The sequence below is a fragment of the Dicentrarchus labrax genome, unplaced genomic scaffold (genome assembly GCF_905237075.1).
Source record: "Dicentrarchus labrax unplaced genomic scaffold, dlabrax2021, whole genome shotgun sequence".
NCBI classification, from domain to species: domain Eukaryota; kingdom Metazoa; phylum Chordata; class Actinopteri; family Moronidae; genus Dicentrarchus; species Dicentrarchus labrax.
In genome coordinates, this window is record NW_026136709.1 from 21538216 (window position 1) to 21562401 (window position 24186).

Consider the following 24186-nt stretch of genomic DNA (forward strand, 5'->3'; position numbering starts at 1 on the left):
TTATGGTATTAAAAGAGGTATTTAGTATAGTTTTTTATAAAAGTATTGTATTGAAGTTAAAAAGTCTGCTATTGCGACATGAAATAGGCCTTAAACTGCATTAATAATGGTCCTAAGTTGAACATTTTTTTGACTTTCTCATGAGACAGAATGAAAATGTGCACTGGCTGTCAGTCAGGATTACTGGGTGTGAATCTCTTAAGGTCGCTGGGTTCACGTGTCCCTGTGACGCCACCGCCACCACCGAATTGTTGTCGGACAGCACATGGGTGCGTTTTTGGGAGGCCACGTGCTTCCACCACAACAACCCTCTCTCCACACACACACACACACACACACACACACACACACACACACATAGAGGCCACCACTTTGTTTGGCTGACCTACATTTGTACCCAGACACACGAACCCAGAGGGATAGAAGAAATGTTCCGGTGTTGTTCGCTAAAAATAAGAAAAAGTCTGCGGTGTATTTCTTTAATTATATTTTTAATACAGCAATATAGTAGTAGAGTATCACTTTCTTCTCAAATACATTAAAAGCATCTGTCAAGAAAATATTCTGTGAATTTTAGTTCACCAATACATTCATATTTTTTTTTTTTTTTTTTAAATACAAAATGAAAATATATCATCAGAGGATAAAAAAAACAAAGAAAAGAAACAAAAAAGCAGCTTTTAACAGCCGATATTTTCTTAAACTTTATCCAGAAATCAAAAAGTCGATGACCAAAGAAGATTTTTAGAAGCGTGAAAACAAGAAATAAAGATATTAAAAGAGTTTTAAAGACAAGAGGATGAAACACGAATTACAGCTGTAAAACTGGACTGGACAGAGCATGCTCACTGGACCACTTTTAATCCAACTGTCGTCGAATATTTGTAGCATGGAGGGAAACAAGATCTTGTAAGCACCTCAAAAGTTACAGTTATACAAGATAAAGAGTCACATAAATAGAATATAATGGCTGCTTTCTGCAAATACACACAGTGGTCCGCAGATTAGGACTTGATCCAGTGTTGTCATGACAAAAAACATGGATATTTATGAGATTACACGTTTATACACAACAAATAAATAAGATATATCTTTAAACTATCTTCAGATTCACTAAATATAGTTCTCCCAATATATATATATATATATATTCTGACAGTACAAAAAGGCCTGGGTGAGCCGGGTGCAGGTTTCCTTCATAGTTTGGGGAGGTTTTTATCACGTTTATCAGGGCACAGAATCAGGCATTAGGTACAAAAGGATTGTAGTAATAACATTGTGGTTATTGTAGTAACAGTATTCAGATTCAGAGCTGGAATAATTAGTGAAGTAATCAGTTTAATTTTCACATTTTAGGTCGTTTATCATGAAAAATGTCAAACATTCAGTTTAAAATTCAACATTTTAGTGGTTTTTGGGCCGTTGGGTACGAGTAATTTAAAAGACGTCTAAGGAGCCCAGAAACTGTCGCATGATCATATCAATAAATAATACTGTTAATTAAATATTTAAAATAAAGAGTAAAAGGAAATATAAACCTTTGTACTTTTCCTTTAAGATCCAATCTGTTGGTAAAAATAGCAAAATAAATGACATTTTCTTTCCGTTTCTAGCAAACATTAAAATTGCATAGTAAAGTAATTTTCCAAAAAAAAGGCTCCTGATTCTGATTATGTTTGAGACATTTGTGTTAAATGCACAACTAGAAACAGGGAAGTGAGTTTAATGACGTATGATTCACTTTTTCGTGCAGAAAAGTTGCAGCGATTAGATAAAAACTGGTTGAATGTGCGTTAACTGTTGCTGGAGGGACTGACTTTTACTACATTTCGTCAGTTTCAGGGCTCCATAGATATATATTGTATATTTCTACACATAAAAAATAACCCACACTGTTACCACGACAACCCCAATGTTACTACAGAGGCATCACTGAACATGAGCTAATTTAAAAACTGTTAAAATCTTCAAGGTGCCACAGCTCATGCTGTCCTGTCAAAATCCTGCAACACGGATGTATTTATTTATTTATTTATTATTATTATTATTATTTATTATTTTTAAACATTATTTCTCAGCAAAATAATCGGCTATATAGATCAAACTCTAGAAATATGCAGCAAAAGAGTGAACACCGCAAACCCAACGACAGCATCTTTAGTGTCTCACAGGAAAGCATCCAGCAATACGAACGGCAGCAGAGACAGACAGACAGACAGACAGACAGGATGCAGCCCGCTGTATTTTCTGGGTTTTGATCGATATCGCCTCACAGTGGATCTGGGCTGTACAGTTAGTGTAACGCTGCCTTCCTGTCTCTTCCTGTTTGCCTCTCAGGTTTTATGGTTCCGACTTTAAACTCGTTGATTCTGAAGATGATGATGATTTTCTCTGCTCACACTCTTCACACGAAGCAGCTCTCGCTCCTCTGACCCTTCAGCCAGAAGCTCAGAGGACGAGGAGACGGTCAGAGAGGAGGAGGGGTTTGGTTTCAGGGTTTGACCTCGGTGGCGGGCTCCGGGCAGCCCGGGGGGGTTACTGCGGCGGGCTGGGCCAGCGTGGAGAACCAGGAGGACATGGCCGACTTGGCGCTGGTCAAAGCTCCGCCCACCGACTGACCTGAGAGCGGAGGGCAAAGCGAGAACAAGACACTTACACATCTCTGCATGTACCTTAACAATGAGACGAGTTTTAGACAACATTTTAAACCAAAAGAAAGAAAAGTGCCAGGAACAGACCTACAGCACAGGGCTCCCACTCTTTTTAAGAAACCCTTTTCCAGGGCTTTTCCAGGACCTTTTCCAGGAGTTTTTCTTGACAACACAGGGCAGCACTTGCTCACAATGGTGGTCAGCGTTTATGGGACGCTCGGCTGTTCTCACCAGAGCCAACTTTTCCTCCGCGGCGTCAGCGGAGCGGAGCTGTTGTCTCTGATAGACAGACTACTTTATTTTTATCTGGTAAACCCAGAAGTGTCCCAGTGTGCAGATTATCCTATCAAAAGTCTAGTTTCAAACTGAATATGCACCCAGGTTTAGGTAATCTAGGTGAGGGGCTAGAATACAATTAAGATTTTTCCAGGATGTTTGGCAATTTTAAATCAGGTTTCTACATTTCCAGATTTTCCAGGAAGCGTGGGAGCCCTGACAGCTTCCTCAGACGATGAAGAGAATGTCTTACTGTGGTTGAACTTCAGTAACTTTCACACTGTAAGTCTGAGCTTTCTTACCCACTACCTTCCCCGTCTGGACCATGCTGCGACTGGTGGTGATCATGGCGTTTCCGATCTTCTTCCCTCTCTCGCTGTTCTGCACCGAACTGCAGTGGAAATAAAGCAGGAGGGGGGGAGACAAACAAACAAAGGGTTCATAAACCATGTACGCATGCACTCCCCTTCCCCTCACCTCCCTCTCTCCCGGTGTGACATTGTACGAATTCTTCCTCCTTTCCGGGAAACAAACTACACAAAAGTGCCACTGCTAAATGTTGCGCCGACCTGTTAGAGAGGATTATGTAACGGAGCTGAGCCGCAGTCACAGGTGGACGATCTGATGATCAGAGCCGACCTGAGAGCGGAAACGGGTTGTTGGACTGCGTTTCACAACAAACGGCACGGCTAAATGCGGCCCCCGCCTGGCTTCATCTGACCAGCGGCCTGGTGCGAGGCCAACGCGCAACCTTTCCCCATGGATTCCCCCCCCCAGCCCCCCGAGCTGACCTGACATTCAGCAGGAATCTCGGCTCTGCATCATCCGGGTCAAACGCTGTTAGAAAGACGGCGTGGATGTGTGTCAGCAGCTGCCACCCTGGGCCTTCACACCCTCTAATGAGCCAATTATTTCATCTGAAAATAAACCACCGGTACACTTCGCACAGTTTGTAATGTGGAAAAATGCTCCTCTAGAGATCCAATCATATGGAAAACCTGGAAGCATCTTCCGAGGTTACTTAAAGAAGTCCAATCAATCAATCAATCAATCACTTATTTCCTCATTCAGTTAAATCAATTTCTCTCCCTAACTGACCGTCCAGTGAGCTTACCAACATGAAATTATGTCACATTTGTTCATTTAGGGCATTTCTTTACAAAAACAGGCAATAAAATGTGCATTAGAGCCCGACTGATCATCACCGAATATCAATATGGCTGCTGATATATTGAATATTTGAGCTGGAATGCAAAATAAACAGATTTGGCACCAATATAAAGGCACTCAGTAGGCTGCTCTCTTAAACAAATAACTATATTAAAGAATATTGAAGTTAAATATTTAATGTAACATGTTAAATAATTTAACATACAGACACACACTGTCAACCAATTCTAGGAACAAACACTGAGTAAATGAACTCAACAGGACTCCCTTTCATATTGGAGCACGTCGGATGACGTAAACGCCAAAATACCGAAACTACATAACAAAATCAAATAAAACATTCTACAAATAAAAAGATAGGAAAACATAATGAAAGACCAAACAACAAAAATGTGAATTAATTGAAGGTTTCAGCACAATTTTCTGTATTTGGACATAAAAAAAAAAAAAAGGGAGCAGCATCAATCTGAGGAGGCGCAGACGTAAAAAGTGATGAAGTCTAAAGGAGATCTTCAGCACATAAAGTCAGTGAATGAAACCTAAAACCAAAGAGAAAGTGAGACTGCTGTCATTCCCACACACACACACACACACACACACACACACACAGTGTTTATCTGACTACAGCACCAACATGACACCGCTCTGTGCACAACGGGCCCGGCGGAGCGTGAACTGGCACCGCGACTCGCTGCCTCTGTGGCGTCTCGGAGCCCGTGGCGGAGGTCCTGCGGCGTCCTGTCACTCACGGGACACCGAGTGGATCCACCAAAAACAAGCTGCGGTTGCTAGGCGCTTGTTGCTAGGATCAATAATCCAGCAGCTCCCACCGGCTGCACATCCACCAGGAATCTGTCCTCGCTGTGCCAACTTCCTTTTGTCTTTATTTTCAAAGTAAGAGACCCGCTGTTGTGCATTCCCAGCAGTGCTGAGAGGCTTAGGCTGTTTTTGTCATTCAGTTTAAAGCCTCTGGGTGTAGGTTTTTGTATCTATTCTGACGGCAGTAGCTTTTTCTCTGCGTGTTAGTGCAGTTTAAGTGTGCTCAGAAAGTTGAAGCTGTTGAGTGGAAATGTGGGTGGAATAATGGAAACTGTGGTAAAAAGATCCCATTTTAACTTTATTATTACCCCCCAACAATCTCATGATAACATCAGTGTTTCCCCTGAGCTACTGTGCACACTGTCAGCTCAGAGAGGAGCCCCCGGCGGACACACGGCGGACTCTCCATCTCGCCAGGCTGACCCAAATAAACAGCTCCTTATGCGGCGCAGTGTGGTTCGCTGACAATAAAGAAAGATTCCTCTAACAGCGAGTGTCCGCCTGCAGCCGTGCAGCTCGTCACATGACTCTTGTTTTCTGAGAGAACATCTCTGCCACCGGCTTGCTCTTTGTCCCGACGCTGATGACGGGGGACACATGAAAAGGGGTCGGCCGTGTCCGCCCCCACAGTGCCTCCATAATACACATGCAACACAGCACATTTAGAAGGATGCGTGGGGGGGGCTAGTTTTTAAATGTATAAATAGAGCGGAGACGGCAGGGCAGCAGTGGATGGACTTTCCTCTTTTACTTTCTCAACCAGCAATCTGACAAGTGGGATAACATCAAACCAGTCTGTCCCACTAACCCCAGTTTGCCCCCCCAACATCATCCAGCCTCAAGTTGCAGAAAAAACGCTCGATGTTTACTGATGCAGGAAAACAGACAAGCGAGAGGGAGAGAGAAAGAGAGAGAGAGCGACGCTGTGGGGTCGGACTCAAGACTGATGGACACACAAAAAAGAAAAACACATTGTAAATCTAATCTCAGTGGAGGGGGAGCAGGAGGGGCCGAGGTTAAGCAAGGACCCAGGTGATAAGATGCTCAGAAAGTGGACATACTGGGTTAGACGTATACTGTAACGCCGTCACCATTACAGAGTTCGCTCTTGACACAACTTCTGCACACAACCAAGCCAAGCATAGGCCTTTCCCACCAACAGGGAACCAGCTCCGTTCTGGTTCGTGCACTTATTTTAAAAACCGTTCGGAGCATTTCCACCAAAAATAAATTGGTGGAACCTGAAAAGTTGGTTCCCAGCTGGTTTTTCCTTGGGAATCAAAGTGATATTCTACAGGTCGTTGTGCATTATAACAGCTCGATTACAATGGATCCACTAAAAAGTGCAAGAACCAGAAAAATTTGGTGGAAAAAACAGGAAGAATCTGTTTTTACGGAGTCGCTGTGATTGGCAAATTACAAGCAACGTAACCCTGATTGGTTGTTTGATTCAGACCCAGTCTTAATAAAGTATCGGACGCTCACAGGCACATATTTATCTCACAGTTAGTGGCATGCAATGGTCAACATTATGATAGAATAATGTTGCCTACTACTTATTCTGATTCCAGTAGCCAAGACAATTAGATGTCCTGTTCATTAATGTGATTAAACCAGCCAATAACAGCTTGTAGAAGCATGTTGGTTATCCTTTTATAGTATGTCAGAACCATGTAAGTACAACATGTCTACTAAGACAAAGCAGATCTGATTGAAGAACTCCACATCCGTATATTTTTATCCTTGATGCAGTGTGTTTAGTTTTTTGTCTGGGTGAGGAGGATTTCAACATCCCTCAGAGACGTCTGCGAGGCTCGAAGCTTCTGACACTCAATAAACACTCGTCTCTGATGTTCAAGGTCGCGGTGGAGTCTGAGCTGTTTATCTGCCGCCGTGCTCTCGCGTCTCCGCTTAGGGAACACGTGTAGGAAAACACACACACACACACACACACTTTTCCAGACCGGCAGAATCCCCTCCTGTTTTAGAGCCCTGCATCTGACACAAAGCCGAGGCAGGAACTGAGACACGTTTATTCCTGAGAAGATCCGATGACCGAGTGCCAAACTTCCTGCCTGCACCCCCACATCATCCCTGCCTTTCTATATCCAGAGTTTTATAGTGCAGCGAGGGCCAGCCGTGCCCCTTCAACCCCACTCCCGGGTCCATAAACACACACCCTGCTCTGACCCCGTCAACACTTTTCAAAATCCTCTCATAAGACAAAGAATCTCATCTCTCCATCATCCGAGATCTGACGAGTGTAAGGATCGCAGTCGAGGCTGGATGACCGGCAGTGGTGTGTCAGTTGGTTTCTAGTTGGTAGTTCAATAATTTTAATGTTCGTTTGATTGAGAGTCCAAGATTTCATATTCAAATTGCTTTTTTTGTTGTTGGACTAACTGTGAAAAATCCAAAGATATTTTGGATGTTTTCCTGTCAAAGAAGAAAAATTTTCATTTTTTACATTAGAAAAGTGGATTTTTTTCTCATTTCTGCTTTAAAAATGATGATTAATCGAGTTTTTTATTTTTATTTTCAATCAGCTAATTGTTTCGGCTCTACACACAATATCAAACTGCAATGTTCAGGGTTGAAGAAGAAGCCCTGCGTTGTTACCTCACCATTAAGCAGTGAGTTATAGTAGGCTAAAACTCAAGCTTTAAGAACAGTATTTAAATACTGTTCGTACATGGTGAAAATGTATGAATAAAATTGTGTTTTGGGGTTGTTGTGTTGTGTTTTTTTTTGCACACAGCAAACCTGTGGAGGTTGCGCTGGTTGTTAAGTATAATGTTGTCATGTGTAGTTTGCATTAAATGGGTATTTGGAGGTGATGGGATAGTTACAAATGTAAAATTAAAATCTTGAATATTTCTGTTATTATAAAAAGTGTTTCTGAATGTATCAACAATGTATTAAAACTGTTATTAAAAGTGCTGAATAAACCTACATATTCATCATGTGTGGCTCAATTTTTGGGGGTTTTTAACACAGAATTTACTCTTTTTTAGGTGCAGATACACTAAACTACAGTTTTTTTCTGTGTGTTTGTTCACTGGAGATTTACAACAAAGTTCACAGAGGCCATGTCACCGAACACCCGGAGGTAAAGTGAGAGCTCCGAGTATCACAGCCAAACAGATCTGCCCGTGTCCTCGCCGTAAAGCTAAGTTAGGGATGGAGGCACACTCAGTCCTCTGTGTGTGTGTGTGTGTGTGTGTGTGTGTGTGTGTGTGTGTGTGTGTGTGTGCTGGGGGCATTTATCTGACGCGTAACACGAGAAGCGGCGCTCCAGCTGTGGTCGGAGTCGCCTTTCATCCACACTCTCCTGGAATGAAACCGGAGCTGAAGCTGAAGAAGTCTCCAGCTCTGTTTTTGAGAATGAAACTCGCTCATAATTAATGACTTCAGCTGATATGAGACCCCCCCCGCCATCCCATGCTGCCGCCACAAAACCACAAACCCCCACGTTCAACATGAGTCCAGTCAGCTGCTACATCCACCACACAAACACAGCATGTAGTAACTGCCTGCTGCTCTCTCCGTGACAGAAAGTATCCATAAAGTATTCACAGTTGGGTGTTAGAGTGCACTGAGAGAGACAACGTTTGGAAATTTAATCATTAGTGGTCTAAAAAGGGTTTAGACAGGACAGCAGCAGTAAGGTATCAACTTAAAAAACTATTTCAGTGACTTTTTCTTTATTTATTTACTGTTTTATTTTAAGAACACCAGTGTTAAAATAAGTTTTTCCCAGTTTAAATCTTTCTCCAGTCTTTTATTTTGAAAGTACAGAGACTAATAATCCTCAAGGACAAAAACTAATTTCTGCTCTTAAAAAGCTTAATTCTTGCTCTCAAATGAATACTCTCTGTGCATGAATCAACAGAAAATACTGCTGAACTGTATTGTTAATATTTTAACAGATATTTAAGGGGTGCAGAAGAGTTTTAGACAAAATCAGATAAAGATATTTCCACATATTTATGTCCAAAAACAAAACAGGAATGAATTAAACCGTCTCAGATCAGGACATGCTGAGGATGCTAGCTCCTTCAAAGTAAAAGCACAGGTGTCTGACAGCAAAGTTGATGGCAGAAAAACAGGATTTACAACTAATTCAAATATTTTACAGTAACTTCTTACATTATATTTTAAAAAGGGACACTGGAATAAAGTGAAAGCCACATTTTATTTTACTGATAAACCTGCCAAATGTCTTCTTTCCAGTGTCATGTTTACTGGCATCTTGTCACCACGAGAGGGCAGCAACACGAATGTTTTAGGGAGCACTACATCAACTGAGCTGGGAAATAAATAGGTCACAGCTCTTCCAGTGTGTCCACATGCTGTTGTTTGAGGCTCTGTGTCTCAAGGTTGCAGTATTTTATGCTGCTGAGGTGTAGCCAAAGACAGATTTCCTCTACAGTGAATATAAAGTTGAATGTAAGCAGTAGTAGAAGTAGTAGTGTAGTACTCACTGTGAGAGTCGTAGTTTCACATCAGCAACACTGTACTGGCCCTGGAACGGGTGTCTATAACAAAAAAAGAGCCACAGAGATCACACATAAATAATATGTAGTAGATTATCTTTCAGCAAACACCTAGAATTAATCAGATTTGTTTTGTAACACATGCACACAAGTCTGGATGATAAATCCAAGCTCTTAACCAGTGAGTGAGCAGTAAACCTTTAAACTGTTCAAACTCCTGTAAAAAGGTCTGTGTTTTCCACAAGAACAAATTATTCACTTCAAACAAATGATGAATGCTTTTAAAATCCATTTGCTCCTTTAAAACAAACATTTGAAACAGCGTGTCCAATCCAATAATCCAGGCCTTAAATCTGCATCTGCTCTAAGAACGACAAAAGGAACCAACATGGAACCGATACAGATTTCTCTTGATACTCTTTGAACTTTTTCTTTGCCAGTATGGATGTAAAATGTCTTAAATTGTCTTCATAATGTTCTTAAAAAGGTCTTTAACCTGGTGAAACCTGCAGAAACCCTCGAACACACTGTGTATTTCATGTGAGGCAATTACATGTTTTGCATGCTGACATCTGACGTTTTATTTCTTTATCTTCAACCACAGCAGAGTGTCAGGGCTCCAGAGTGCGACCAATTTGGTCGCACATGCGACCCAAATTTTTAAGAGTGCGACTAATAATTTTTCTAGGTCGCACTGGTGCACCTGACGCTGCCCAGGTGAAAACATCAATTAATTTCGCAAGCGCATCATCTCTCTGTATTCTCCTGTGACCGAACTCACACACTCATGGTAGGATCATATCGTGTTCTAAACCAATTACAGACAGAGCTCGGGCGGGTCTTTGCCTCTGATTGGCTGTGGTCCTGTTCACCACGCTAAATTGTGTGTGTTTAAAAATTGCCGAGCCCCGGTCCTTCGGCGACAGCATCAGACTCGGAACCAGAGGAGGAGACAACCGAGTCTGGGATAGAGCCCGGCTCCGAGACCCCATTTTAAAACGGCCAAAATATATTCCTTCAAACAGGACTGGCTGAAACAATTTCCCTGGCTGAGGTAGAACAAAGGACATAACACAATGCACTGCGTGTACTGTCAGGAGTGCTTAGTGTTTTAGTTTGAAATTTAGTTTCTATTTCAGCTCAGTGAAGCACTTTAAACACTTTATTTTTCTTTTTATATATAATTGTGCTTCAAATAAAGACAAGCATTTCTCTTCACCTTCTTGTTTAAAAATCATTCACATTATATAAAAGTTATGGAGAGCGATAAAAAGGTGACCTTATCGCGTTAAAGGTGACGCAATGAAAAATTTGGGTGCACCTACTTTTTGTGCTGGTGCACCTAAAAAAAAAAGTTAGGCGCACCACTGCAACCAATGCAAACAGTTAGTCTGGAGCCCTGAGTGTGTTTACATCCGAATGTGACGACCAGAGGAATTCACTGGTTGTAATGAAGAGCTGATTTGTTGCACAATTTTTAATCTTTGGGTCAACTTAAGTACCAGACATTTGGTAACAAGCGTCATTAAGACTTTCTATTCAAATAAAACTCTTCCAGGTTCCTGGTGACTTTAGAGATCTCTCTGGTTCCCTTTCAGTGGTCAGTGTCTCCTCCTGTTCACCTACCCTGGGGTGATGGCGGCCATGGCGGGGTGCTTGTTGCTGTACCACACCCGGTAGTTGTGTGTGATCTTCCAGGCTGTGACGAAAGGCGCGCCGTAATCAGCCAGCAGCCTCTCGTTATCTGAACGGAAACAAGAGAACGAGAGAGAAGAGCGTAACTGGATTTACTGTCATTTTCTCAACAGAGTCAATTACGTGTGATGATCTCTGCGCATGACGCAACCATTACAGCCGCAATCATACTGGTAATTAGTAATGCCTCTGAAGATTACGAGCTCTTTACAGACAGAAAATACAATATTAATGTGGAATGTGTAAAGTAGCTTAGTCCATCCTCCAGTTCTTTACTTTCAAAATGTTAATAATAATAACTTTTCATTTATAAAAGCAGCTTTTAAAAGGACCCATATATGGATTGTGAAAAAAATAAGGTTATAATTTTACTTAATTTTTGATTATTTAAAGATTTATTGAACTTTTTAAAGCCTGCAGGTGCTTTGGATTAACGGGTGAGTAAAATAAGCCCTTAATTAGGAAGCGAGAGGGAAGGAAAGAATGACACGAGTGATCCCACCTTGTTGTAACGCAGAGGACAGTAAGGAGTGGAGGTAGAGGGTGAACTGGGCTCTGATCCACTCGTCTCCGCCCTCCCAGCCTGTCCCGTCCAGGAAAACGTCGTCGCGGTTCTCCGTCACGTGTTTGACCAGGTAGTCGGCGAAACGCAGGTCCGCCGTCGTCAGGCTCAGGATCTTCCGGAGCTCGGGGTCCTGGATATGCACGCCAGCTTCCTCCACCTACAACGCAAATTAAATTAAACATTAAAAAATAGACTTTAAAGTTAAATTAAAGCCCACAATATCTACATTTTTCCATCAAAATAAAAATATTCTATACGTACGTCAACAACGGCATCACTGAGGTGCCTCTGCTGGCGGAAGAGGATGTTGGTCGCCCCGGCAACAAAGCCGCGCACCGTCACGTCTGACAGGAGGTGATGCTGCTGCAGGGCCATGTAGGGCAGACACAGGTAACCCTGGCAACCAGAGGCAAAGGTCAGTGTGTTTATCAGACACACACACACACACAGAGGACAAAGGAGAAGCTGTTTAAAGTGTTAAATCTGAACTAATATTAACTTATTTGGTTATTTATAAACTAATATTGATCTTTTATTAACTGGTGTCTGCAAAACATTCAGTTTCACCTTCACATTCACAGTTTTATGACTAAAATCTCTTCTCTGCCGTTTGAAATGTGTGATTTACAAGGCGATTGTTTATTTTTGGCCACTGGACCGCTTCCTTGTTCCTAAATATGTTTTGAGGAATCAAACTTGTTGAGGCCCTGGTTGCCTTGAACTACACATTTATAGATGTGTAGTGTTGTCTCTCTAATGTCAAATCAGAGATTGTACAGGCGAGTGTTACCTTAGTGAAGATGGGGAGCGGCAGGCCGTACTGATCCTCCTCCAGACCGGACACCAGACCCTGGACGACCGCTCCCTGACCGCCGGCGGCCTGCGGCTGCACAGTGATGGGCGTCCCCGGCTTGGAGTCGAAGGCGTCTGGGAGCTCCGACTCTGTCTCCTTCCCCTCAGCTGCCTCTTTAGAGCCATTTTCCTCTAACACGCTGGGGTCCAGAGTCTCCCAGTCGCTCTCGGAGGAGTCTGGGGAGGTGCGCGACGGCGGTTTGAGGAGGTGGTTGTCCCCCTCGGCGCTGTTCCCGGAGGACAGAGATTCGGCGGCAGGCTGGGCGGTCTCCACCCCCTCCAGCGTGGTGTTGGCGATGATGTCGGTGACGGACACGGAGACGAACTCCTCGGCTCCTGAGACGCTCTCCACCAGACTCAGGTCCTCTGACACGCTGCTCTTGGGCCTGTAGTGGGACGAGTCCACCAGGCCGTGTTCGATCATACCTGCACAAATCAGACAGAACGAAGACGTCAGTCTTTATTTCATTCAGTCACACTTTATCTCCACTAATCCATCTGCCTTTTGCTGTCTGCTAGTTTTCTGTTAGTCAGGTTGCAGGGTTTCTCTAATTAATTCATTTTCCAGACTTCAAAGTGAGACTATGGGATGTTTTAGGAAGAAATAACTAATTTAAATAGATCTTTCTGTGCAACTGTAATTGCCGATTCGATGACTTTTCTCTGGTTGTGTTACACTTTACTACCGTGCTCCTGTTTTAATTTACCATTTATCTCGCATTAAATGTTTTCCGCTTTTTCCAAAATGTTACATAAAGATTTTGGTTGGTTTTTATGGGATTATTTGATTATGCTGATGCAATGAACATATGTTATAACAACATATTTCCATACTTTTAAAACCTTTTTCTCAATTTTTTAAACAGTTTTTCCAGTTTTTTGAAATCTTTTTATAAAAAAAAAAGAAGTAGAAGAAATTTTAAGAGTAAGAGGAGAAAACAGTGTTTTCTTTCTTTCTGGTGGAGTTGCTGACCTGGAAACAGTGATAAAACTGTCATCAGAGCTCCAACCAGCCTGTTGACAGGAGACACATAGAACAGGACCTGCAAGGCATAAGAAACACAAAAATAAAAACAGACATTCGGGGTCATTTTTCAAACCTTCTGACTTGCTAAGAAAGGAGAAAAGCTTTCTTTGTGAGTCGTACCTTCTTCTCCAGCAGAATAAGCTTGAAGAGGATGAGAACCTGTGAAGGTAAAATGAATAAAATTAAAATAATTACTTACATAACTTCTGTTACACAACCGGCAGAAACAATATTGTTCAATCTTTAATTTCCCACCTTGTGTCGAAACTGCAGTATTAAATCTCTTGGTGATAACCCTGCGGGGAAGAAAACAAGCAGAGCATCAACAAATGAGGAATTTGCCCTCAGATACAAATGCATGAACAGTTTTGTCACATGGTCACAGGCCTGACAAGACAAATAACCACAAATATGTTCTATTTATCTGTTGAAAGAATATCTGCATCTCTCTTGGAGCAAACTCACTGTTTTTTAATAACTGTTCAGTCACTTTACTCCTTTACAGACGACTGAGATGTGGTGTAAAGAAGTTATACTAGATCTAAATCTATGAATATGCAAATTGCGTTCATTTCTAAAGCTTTCCTGCTGGGCACAAGATGTCTCCTACTTCACCGTAAAGTCCACTGTGGCTTCAAGTTTCACACATAATAGTCACACATGATTATAAGTTCCCTAATGGACCGGGAGTGACTTCCTAAACTGTTTGTGATGTTACAAATCATGCCTTTCAAATCAGTTTTTCCAGTGAGCAGCAGAGAAACTTTCCGCTTTTCAGCAGATGAATGTGAACACAGCCTTCTAGTGTCAAACCTCTGCACGTGCATCAATCCGCACAGCGACGCTCTAACATTCAGCTAGGGGAACGGGAAGAAGAACACGTGTTCTCGAACCTACCGAGATAAACCTGTGATCCGTCCAGAGCCGAACCCCTCAGAGATCCGTTCATGTGGTCGTACAGTTCCTGCGGGGTCGGAGGAAGGAAGGAGGGTTTATTTAATAATGATAAACAGAAAAAAGGGCTAAAATAATAATTAACAAACAGATGCTTTCTCACCTTTAAAATGGAGATCTGTGAAAAGTCTTTCTCCTCGAAGTAGGCGTGCGTGATGAGCTGTAGCTTCGCTTGAAGCAGACCGTAGAGAGGCTGGAAATGAAAACAAACGCCGTCAGCAGCCGATCATATGTGTGTGTGTTAATAATGCCTGAGTCATTTACAGCATGACCCATAAAAAACACACACTGTGAGCCAGTTTCTCCTCACAGGGACAACCAACTCCATCACACCTCCTGTTTTCTTTCTTTTTACCAGGAAATGGCCAAACATGACGAACTCTATTGTTTTTAGTATTGTGCTCATTTAACTTCTCTCAGGAAAAGTGTGGAGTGGCTGATGGCTGGCTTTCAGTAGCTCATATATCCCAGGTTTTTTTTTCACAGTAAAGGACATTCACTTCATGCAAAGCACCCACTCTTTCTAAGAAATCGTTTTCCATGATGCTAACTTGCATATGTTGGGCAACTTGCATAATTATATTATTATATTTCCACATGTGTTTGTTTTTGCTGTGCAGAACTGTGTCATTGACCTGTGTCTTTGTATTAAGCATATAAATACTCAACTCCCAGTGGGCTGAACTTGAGGTTATTTATATGCTTAATGCATAAGTGCAGCAGTAAAGACAAGGTTACTGGCAAAATGCTACATGGCAAAAGAAAAAGCAGAACTGAAGAAGTTTGAGGAAATATTACGTCTAAACATTCCCACCAATAACACTGAGCTCTCTTGTTTCCAATATGCATCTATTAAGTATATAAATGACCTCAAAATGAATCCAAATCAGCACACCGGGAGTTAAAATGTCACCTCTTCCGCTCTAAAAGGTTATTTTGTACTTCTCAGAAATAGATTCACAATCCCTGATGATGCTTATTAATGTTAACGATGCAATTAACATATTGCAAGTTCGCAACTGTACATTTCTAACATAAAACATCAAAGTTGGCTCTCCTGGCCGGCTAACAAACAATAAACCTGCGGACGGTGCAGGATTTCACCAAGAAACTTTGGAATAAAACAAGATTTCTTCTCTGACGTTCAGCTCAGAATATCTACCGGCTCATTCAGCATCACGTAATTGTTTCAGAGCCTGCAGCGCCAACGTAAATATACCTCACAGCTTTAAAACGGTGACTGCAAGTCACTCAAAGCTCTGTGGGGACACATGAAAGAGAATTTTACTTCTTTTATCACTCTGTATGAGAGGAGACGGACACTTTGGAGCCTCACTGGATTCACATTAGAGGAGAATATAGCAGAAAATAAAAAGTCCTTATAGACGCTGATTAATTTAAAGCCTTTCCTGCTATCATATAATCACTGCATTATTTCATATATAACTCTTATAAGCTACAGAGAGTGAAATCTTATTCTAATGTGCTGTAAGGTAACGGCTGACTCACCACTCGACTGAGGACGCAGACGCTCTTCTGAACGGTCTCCCTGGTGACGTCAGCCTGTCGGACCTTTAGGGCCTGAAGAGGGATTAAAAACATTCATACGTAAATAAATATAAAAGGCCACAAACCAAACGTTGTGAGGCCGCTGTGTGACCTCTTAAAATAAACTGATGTCATGAGAGACAGAAAATAGAACATGTTGTCATTTTATTTGCTCTGTTTGCTTCAAATCAAATCAAGAACACACACAAAAAAGAGAGCAGTGGTGTTTTGTGTACACCGTACTACTTATTTCATTATTTAATTTAAAAGATGTGAGCTCCCGCCACTGTTGTCTACATACTTTTGGCCATACAGTAAAAATATAAGATGTATTTTCTGAGCTAGACAATAAAATCAAGGCTCCGGCGTTAATAAAAACTACATTCAACTGACCTTTGCTTCTATTTGGCGATAACAGGAAACTCCGTAGACACACTTCATGTCTCCGCTGAGCGGCGGCAGGTGAAAATACACAGTGTCTGCAAAACAACAAGAGGGGTCATGTTAAAATGCATTCTTTCATATAAGGATCTGCAAAATACTCCTTCATGAGATTCAGCAGCCAGTTAGATAAGATACACTGTGTGTGTGTGTGTGTGTGTGTGTGTGTGTGTGTGTGTGTGTGTGTGTAGGATTTAAACTGCGCTCACACTGCAGAATAAGCTTCAGCAACCTGACAGTGAGTTCAGAGAGAGGATGGTGGTTATATAAAAGAGAAGGTACAAGAGGAGAGAGCAGCTGAGGAGGGACGTTTCAGTGGTTATTTTACAGCAGGGCTTTTAAAACCAGCCGTCTATTCGCTGTCAAACTGGATAAACTTGACCAAATTGACAAGCTTTTCATTCCTGGCTTATTTCCAAGCTGTCAACCAACCGATTAGCTTCAGTTAGAGAACCAAAACGAGTTGTTCTGCATGTTTAACTACAACTACAAAGGGCAATTACTCAAGTTAATATACTTGTGTACACATCTGAGGCCCTTTCTTGTCTTTCTTTTCTACTTATATTCAACTACATTTCAGAATTATTGTACTTTTTACTTCACAAATAATATCTGACAGCTATTTTTACAAACAAAATATTCAATTCAATTCAATTCAATTTTATTTGTATAGCACCAATTCATAACAGAAGTTATCTCAGGACACTTTTCAAATAGAGCAGGTCTAGACCGAACTCTTTATAACATTATATGTTACATATATACAAAATATGATCTTTTGTTATAGATTAAAACTACCCAACAGTGTATAGAAGCACAGCTTTCTCACCATTTTTACAAACCAAACAATCTTTTAATTATGGAGAAAACAATCAGATCAATCCATAATGAAAACAGTCGTTCGTCCACTTCATCAGTCATGTTGTTTTGAGTCGGGTTTGTCTTCTGAACTGATTCGTTTTGGTGCATTCAAAGACATCTGAGACACCTTCTTGCTGCTTTTAGCAAAGTTTGTTTATTGTTTGTCTTAAGGTTTTATTTCCTCATGAATAAAATACTGTTCTGGCAGCTGACTCTCACATTTTGGATATTAGAGCTCTCCAAAAACACAAAAAGTTAAGTATAAATGCTTTATCAAGCAGTGCAAATGCTGCAGTAAACTGTCACTGTGATGGATTTCCTACTGACTTTCCTCCGGTCTGCAGGTTAATTTCCATACTGTACTGAAATAAACACAAACTGGTGCTTATGTGGAATCTAAAACCTCGAGTACAAAGATTTGGAACATGGCCAGCAATAACGTAACATATGGTACAGTTGTTAAAGCTGGGGATGCACTACAAAACTACAGAGATAAACCTCTCTGCCTTGAGAGCTGAACGGCCCGCTCACTGTCCGTGCCGCCGCGTGGAGCACATCTGTGTTTGTGTGCAATTTGTACCAGTGTTGGAAAACGGAGGTGATTTATTTCTCATCACAGACTGCCTGAAGCTCCTTTAACAGAAGAACAACAAAGTTAGCAGTGAAGGGAAATGCCACAAGTGCCGGCGCTCATTCCATCTGAGGGGAGGATGAAGAGCGTTTAATAATGTGGTTTAAGATCTTCCTCTGGATGAGACGACAGCAGAGAGTCACAAAGGTTAGACTGCGGACGTCAGAGATTAACCAGAGCCGGGAGGGGAGGCGGGGTTCAGGCTGGGCAGCAACAGGGCATCTGGACAGAGGCCACAGCTGCATTATGCCAAAACACAGCCTTCAACTCTGCCTTACAGTTTAAATTCCCTTTTTTAGAGCTGGAGTTAATTCAGCTTTCTGAAAGCTGCTTCCAAAAAAGATGCAGGAGATACGAAGAAGAGCCCGCGGAAGGGAAATGAGACTGAAACATCTGAGACCCGCAGACATGGCTTTGCTTCTAGGTTTTAGTTTTAGTCTGGTGGTTCCCGAGATTGCGAGATTATCATCAAAGATGGGAGAACAGAAAATAACCCACAGTGGTTGTGAAACATGTAATATGCTGCTACGATGTTACGGTGTGTTCAGATGGTTATTAGGTAGTGAAAGGAAGCTCTATGGTTCGGTTTACATCCAAAAACTGGTTTCTTTGGAGGTGCCATTTGCGAGATAGTGATTGGATTTTTCTATTTAATGTGTATTTTCCTTATCTGCTGTGTTGTATCTGGAGCTGCTGTAGCGAGTGAATTTCCCAAGTATCCTTCCAGGTTTGGATCTCAGATTTTAGGGAAGCATACAGACACCTCCCCTTTCAGTAGAGAGATGTGAAAACCCCTCTTTTTGTGACAAACTCTGCACAGATACAAGCCAGTAAAGTCAAGGTTTGACATTTTAGGTGACATAAACATAAGAAAAACAGCTTTAGTCCAGCTTCACCTCCTCCAACAGCAGGTAAAATGACAGCAGAGAAGCAAGTTGGGAGACTAAAATGGCTCCAAATCTGCTTTAGAGCAAAGTCAGGAAACATACTTGCACATTTGTCTTTTTAATGAAAGATGCAGGAAGATGGGACGGGTCAAAACAATGAAAAAATATGCCTGAAGAGCAGCTACAGCTTAAAAAGAAGCAGTCTTATTTAATATAAGGTGTGTGTTCTCATGTGATGATTCTGTTCATCTTTAGCAGTATTTCCTGCAGTGTCTTCCTCTGTAACCAACACCCAGTCATATCAGTGTGACTGCTGTTTATGAGCCGCAGTGCAGAGGGAGGGAGTCGGTCACATCAATAGTGTTTGTTCTTTTTTTTTTTTTCCCCCAATCAGCTAACAGCCTGCTGTGGCAGCGACACACACTGGAGCAGCAGAAACAAAGGACACAAAAGATGAAGGAATATGCGGCGGGGATCGATTCACATCTTCAATTTAAAGATGTGAATGCGAGAGGCATCCTGAGGGGCTGATATTGAGCTCACGGGTTGTTTAAAAGCAAAGATTTCCCCTCATGTATTCTCCGTCCTTCAGGCTGATGGATGCATCTGCTCTGGGAAGATTTTGCTTTTTCTTGCACACATGAAAACCTTAATTGTTTTCATTCCCTAGTCAGAGCTGACCAGACAGAAACACTGTTCATGGGTGGAGTTTTAGTTGAAAGTCGGCATGTGAACTCTGACTCAGTTCCTATTTGCCTTCGCGGGACAGGATGAGAGGTAGTGGTGAGCCACAGGACTGTCACATGACGGCAGCCACAACACACGGGACAGTTTGCCAAGAAGGCAGAGCTGGCTCGCTCTCACTGCAGGGACAGCAGAGTCCTGCCCTCTTCTCTTTACAGCCGGTTTATCTGTTCAAAAGCGACACCTGCTTTTACAAAACCAACAGAGCTGAAGGCAAACAGTATCACATCATCTGTTCACTGACAGCTGCCATAGGAGGATCTAAACAACACTTCATTTTCCATGTTTAAAAACTCAATAATGGACTCAAAGTGACATTTTTACACCAAATAGATGCATAAAACCTTTAAATAGACGCCATATAAAAGGGCAATTATTACTGAGTGCTCAAAGCCATGTTCAACCGCCCAGAAGTGACAATCTCATGCTCTAGATAATGTTTTTTTTGCCTTTTTGGAGTTTCTCCTACATGCTTGTAAGGCTCAGCTGTATTCAAATGGTTTGCAATCTACAATTTTAAAAGGGGTATCAGTTGCCCCAAAACACTGAACAACAGTTTGTGATTAACTCTGGGAACAACTAGATTATCTTTCCTCTTTTTCCCCCAAGGTTTGCAGCAGAAATATGGAGATCACTTAATCTACCAGGGATGTGCGCTAGCATGTATGTGATTGGTCAACACAGCGGCTCGCGAGGTGGCTTTGTTTGTTCACACAGGGCTCAAGTCTGTCTGCACGCGGGCCTTTGAGTTAGCCTAAAGACATTAATCAGGGCAAAAAAGCACAACCATTTCCTCTGCAAAATGCAAAAAGCCGTATCTAGAGTGAGTGTTTGGTTTGTCCCTTCTGGGCTCCACTATCTGTAGATAAAAACGTCTCATTCTAAGGTTACAAAAACACAACAATTCTTATTTTCAGATGCTTACAGACTAATAAAAACACACCTATGAATATTATATTCCCTTTCTGCCAATAGATCCTCCTAAATATTAAACGCCGGACCTTTAAAGATCTATAAACTCTGCAGTACCTTCCTGGTAGTTGTGCGCCCCGTCCGGTAGAGCCAGGAAAGGGAGGTACTTCCACTCTTCTGGCAGCAGGTTGCTGTCATGGCCCTCATCTGGCATCAGCGGCGGGTAGGAGAATTCAACCTGATGGTGGCGGAGGAGGGAAAGACAGTCAGCAACTTTTCCTGAACTTTTAATTCTTAATCCTGTGAGTGTTTCCTCCACATGCACCGGTTTCCTCCTGCAAGGTTAGAGGATCTACAGACTGTAATCCTCCCTGAACTCTCAATATGGACGATAGGTTTCTTCTCTTCCCACCATTAAAGCAGTTGTCTTCTCTTTTTGTTCTTTATTGCTTATCTTTATAATACTTTTATCATCTTATCATTTCTTTTTCTTATTCATGGGGGCTCTTTGCATGTTATATGTTGCTCTAAAGAGCGTTCTTTGTTCCTATATGTCAAATATATAAAGGAATAAAGAAAATATTCAACATTTAAAACTGGTAAGAAATCCAGAAAGAAACTCTAGGTACTTAACAGCATTACACACTAATCACACACAGTGTCTGAAACCTTGATCCACAGAATACATGCTCACATGTTCAGCAGCTATGTTTACAATGATAACCATCTTAGTTTGGTGTGTAACAATCAGCTCTTCACACAAAGAACATGTGAGCCTGATTTACTGATAGTAAAGTGAAGGATTAATGCTTCATCATCATCAGGAATATCTGTAGTAAGTTTCATGGAAATCCATCCAAACTGGGCAAACTACGAGTAACTCCCTCCAATATTTGGATAGTTGACACACAATTTGGGCATTTCTAAAATTTCTGTCACCAACCATCTGAAAACAGAAACTTTCCCATCACAAAACTGAAAGTTATACAACCTGTTTTACATGATGGTGAAGCTCAATGTACGTTTGGCTTCCAACAAGATTAACCTGAAACCTGCTGGTCGCCACACACACACACACACACACACACACACCCAGCAGTGCACTCCCTCAGGGCGAAGCACTACTACAGACTCTGGAGAAGTGATGCTCTTCATAAAAACCCGCACATGTCTCTTTAATAAGCCAGAAGACACAGACGGGTGGCAGGTGAATAAAAGGTGGAAGGGGGGGGTCGAGAGAGAGGCATTCAGAGTGTAAGAGAAGAGGGATTAAAGAGCCAGGAACTCAATCTGATACCCAGCAGGAGATCGCTGACCCCTATCAGATAACCTCCACCACCGCCAGAGGCAACAGGCCTGAAACAAAGAGAGGGCACTGTCTGCTTTCTCTTTTTTACATCCGAAAATGTCTTTTTTTTTTCATCTTTGGGCTCGAACAGCAGCTGCTGGCGGGGGGCCACTGAGTCGAGATAAACAGGCCACAGAAAGACGGGTGCCTTCATCTTTTGGGACAGATGGAGAGCAGCGACAGCGAGGAGGCGCGGCACGTTCAGGATTTACGGCCTGTAAATTTAATGAATGAATTGAATTTTGAGGAAGAAGAGGAGAGCGTTCATTAGAAGATGCATTAGAGGCTCTTAGGGGCGAGTGGCACACATGCACTTTCACTGATTAGCAGGTGTTAAACGCTGCTTTGTGTCATGCAAGAGGCGCAAAAGGCCAACGTGTGAGGGGCGAAATGTTCATCTTTGCAAAACAGGTTTGAGGCAGAATGTGAGATTTGTCTGCGAGTCAAAAAAGAAATTTAAAAAAATGAGGCTTTGTGGAGAAAAATGGTTCAATGGTTGAACAAAAGCGGTTCAGGAAGAGCCTGGAGAGATAGTTGTTTTCATCATTTCATTGTGATCTGACGGTGGGTTTTCGTGTTTAATCACAATAAATGAATTTTCATGAGACAATCTATGAGTTACATAATGTTTTCCAACTTTATAGACTAGGTTTTGTTGAAAAAAAACCACATTAAAATGCCCTTAAATTAAGAAATCTAGCAGGTATTTGTAGCGAAACTCTGCAAAAAGTAGAAACATTTGTTATGGTATTTAAATATTTACAGTAACAGTGTACGTCATTACACAATTATTATCATTATTATTACTATTTTCACCAGTTACACCGCCCTTACAGCTGTCGCAAGATGCTTCATAAGACTGGAAAGACACAAAATCTGTCTGAGAAGGAAGAATCATTCATTGTTTGAACTTGAAGTCAGTATTTGGGTTGGAAAGGTTGGGAAAGTCTGAGTCAGTGAGCCTCACTCAGACTGAGATCTCTGTTGCAAGGGGGGAGTCTCCCACACATTTCTATGTCTTGTTTTGTCCCAGACGCACAGACGTTCAGGTTAAAATGATAAAAAAAATGAAGTGACCAATCATCGACACAAGAACTTGAGGGACGTAGAGAACCTCGGAAACCTCAAACTTCCTTCTGATAACTTCAGAAAACGTTGTCTTTCGCAGATACGCAAAGCTACTCTATGAAACTGCTGAGCTTTTATCTATCAAACTCTCTTTCTACAGGGGAAAAAACTTGAACACACACACACACACACACAGAAACCCTAACAAGAGACAGATTAAAAGCAGACTTAATAATGCAAAACATAATAATAATAATAATAATAATAATAATAGCTGCAGCTGGGTTAAAGTGGGAGCAGAGCACATTGTTATATAACCCTGTGAGCCAGGCCCCAGTATCATCATCATTATTATTATTATTATTAGTATTATTATTGTTATTATTGTTATTATTATTGTTATTATTAGTATTAATAGTGTCCGGATCGGTCCCACCGCAGTTCGAGAGCCCCCACAGACCCACAGCTACCTGACAGCCCTTCTTATGGTGGAATCCAACCACCGCGATGTGCAGCACCGGTCCTTTCACTTCGTCTCTGCCGTGAGGCTCCATCCCGGCTCCCGTATTCTTCTGCTGCTGCTGCTGCTTGTTGTTGTTGTTTGTTGTTGTTTGTTGTTTATTCACTACACAATAATATGTGCTACCCCCCCCTCCCCTTTCCTCGAAGTTGAATCGATGCCGTCCGCAGTAGCCAGAGAGAGAGAGAGAGAGAGAGAGAGAGAGAGAGAGAGAGAGAGAGAGGTTTTTCTCTTCCGCTTCGACCCACTGCGCAGGAAGAGCGAGCAGCGTGAGAGAGTTCACTCCGGCGCGCTTCCGCGTACGTCATCACAACACGTGATTTATTTATTTATTTATTTTTTTTTACATTTATTTTGAAAATATTTTTATTTTTATTTATTTTTAATTTGTACTCTATCTTTGATTTATTTATTATGTATGTCGCCGATTGTTATTTTATACCTTTTAGTTTTATACATTTAAATTGTTCAATAAAAAAACATTTATTTTGAAAATATTTTTATTATTATTATTATTATTATTATTTATTTTTATTTGTACTCTATCTTTGATTTATTTATTATGTATGTCACCGATTGTTATTTTATAGCTTGTAGTTTTATACATTTAAATTGTTCAATAAAAAAACATTTATTTTGAAAATATTTTTATTATTATTATTATTATTATTATTATTATTTATTTTTATTTGTACTCTATCTTTGATTTATTTATTATGTA

The 24186-nt window shown here is 41.4% G+C and overlaps 1 protein-coding gene across 1 annotated transcript; it reads right to left on the reverse strand.

The window, feature by feature from the left end:
- Positions 1–474: 474 nt before the first annotated feature.
- avl9 (AVL9 homolog (S. cerevisiase)) lies at positions 475–23730 on the reverse strand. Its single transcript, XM_051410761.1, has 16 exons — positions 23416–23730; positions 20647–20767; positions 16447–16532; positions 16015–16086; positions 14609–14698; positions 14449–14515; positions 13807–13847; positions 13672–13710; positions 13498–13567; positions 12463–12950; positions 11934–12068; positions 11610–11829; positions 11039–11156; positions 9401–9454; positions 3230–3318; positions 475–2619 (listed from the first exon to the last, which is right to left on the reverse strand). The coding sequence occupies exons 1-16, from the start codon at positions 23497–23499 to the stop codon at positions 2492–2494; spliced, it is 1902 nt and encodes a 633-aa protein (XP_051266721.1). The 5' UTR covers positions 23500–23730; the 3' UTR covers positions 475–2491.
- Between the last annotated feature and the right edge of the window lie 456 nt (positions 23731–24186).

Coding starts and splice junctions, on each gene's coding strand:
- avl9 (XM_051410761.1), bottom strand. CDS start 23,499: ATGGAGCCTCACGGCAGAGACGAAGTGAAAGGACCGGTGCTGCACATC. Junction 20,768..23,415: donor ACCATAAGAAGGGCTGTCAG/GTAGCTGTGGGT, acceptor CGCCACCATCAG/GTTGAATTCTCCTACCCGCC. Junction 13,711..13,806: donor TACTGCAGTTTCGACACAAG/GTGGGAAATTAA, acceptor TTACCTTCACAG/GTTCTCATCCTCTTCAAGCT.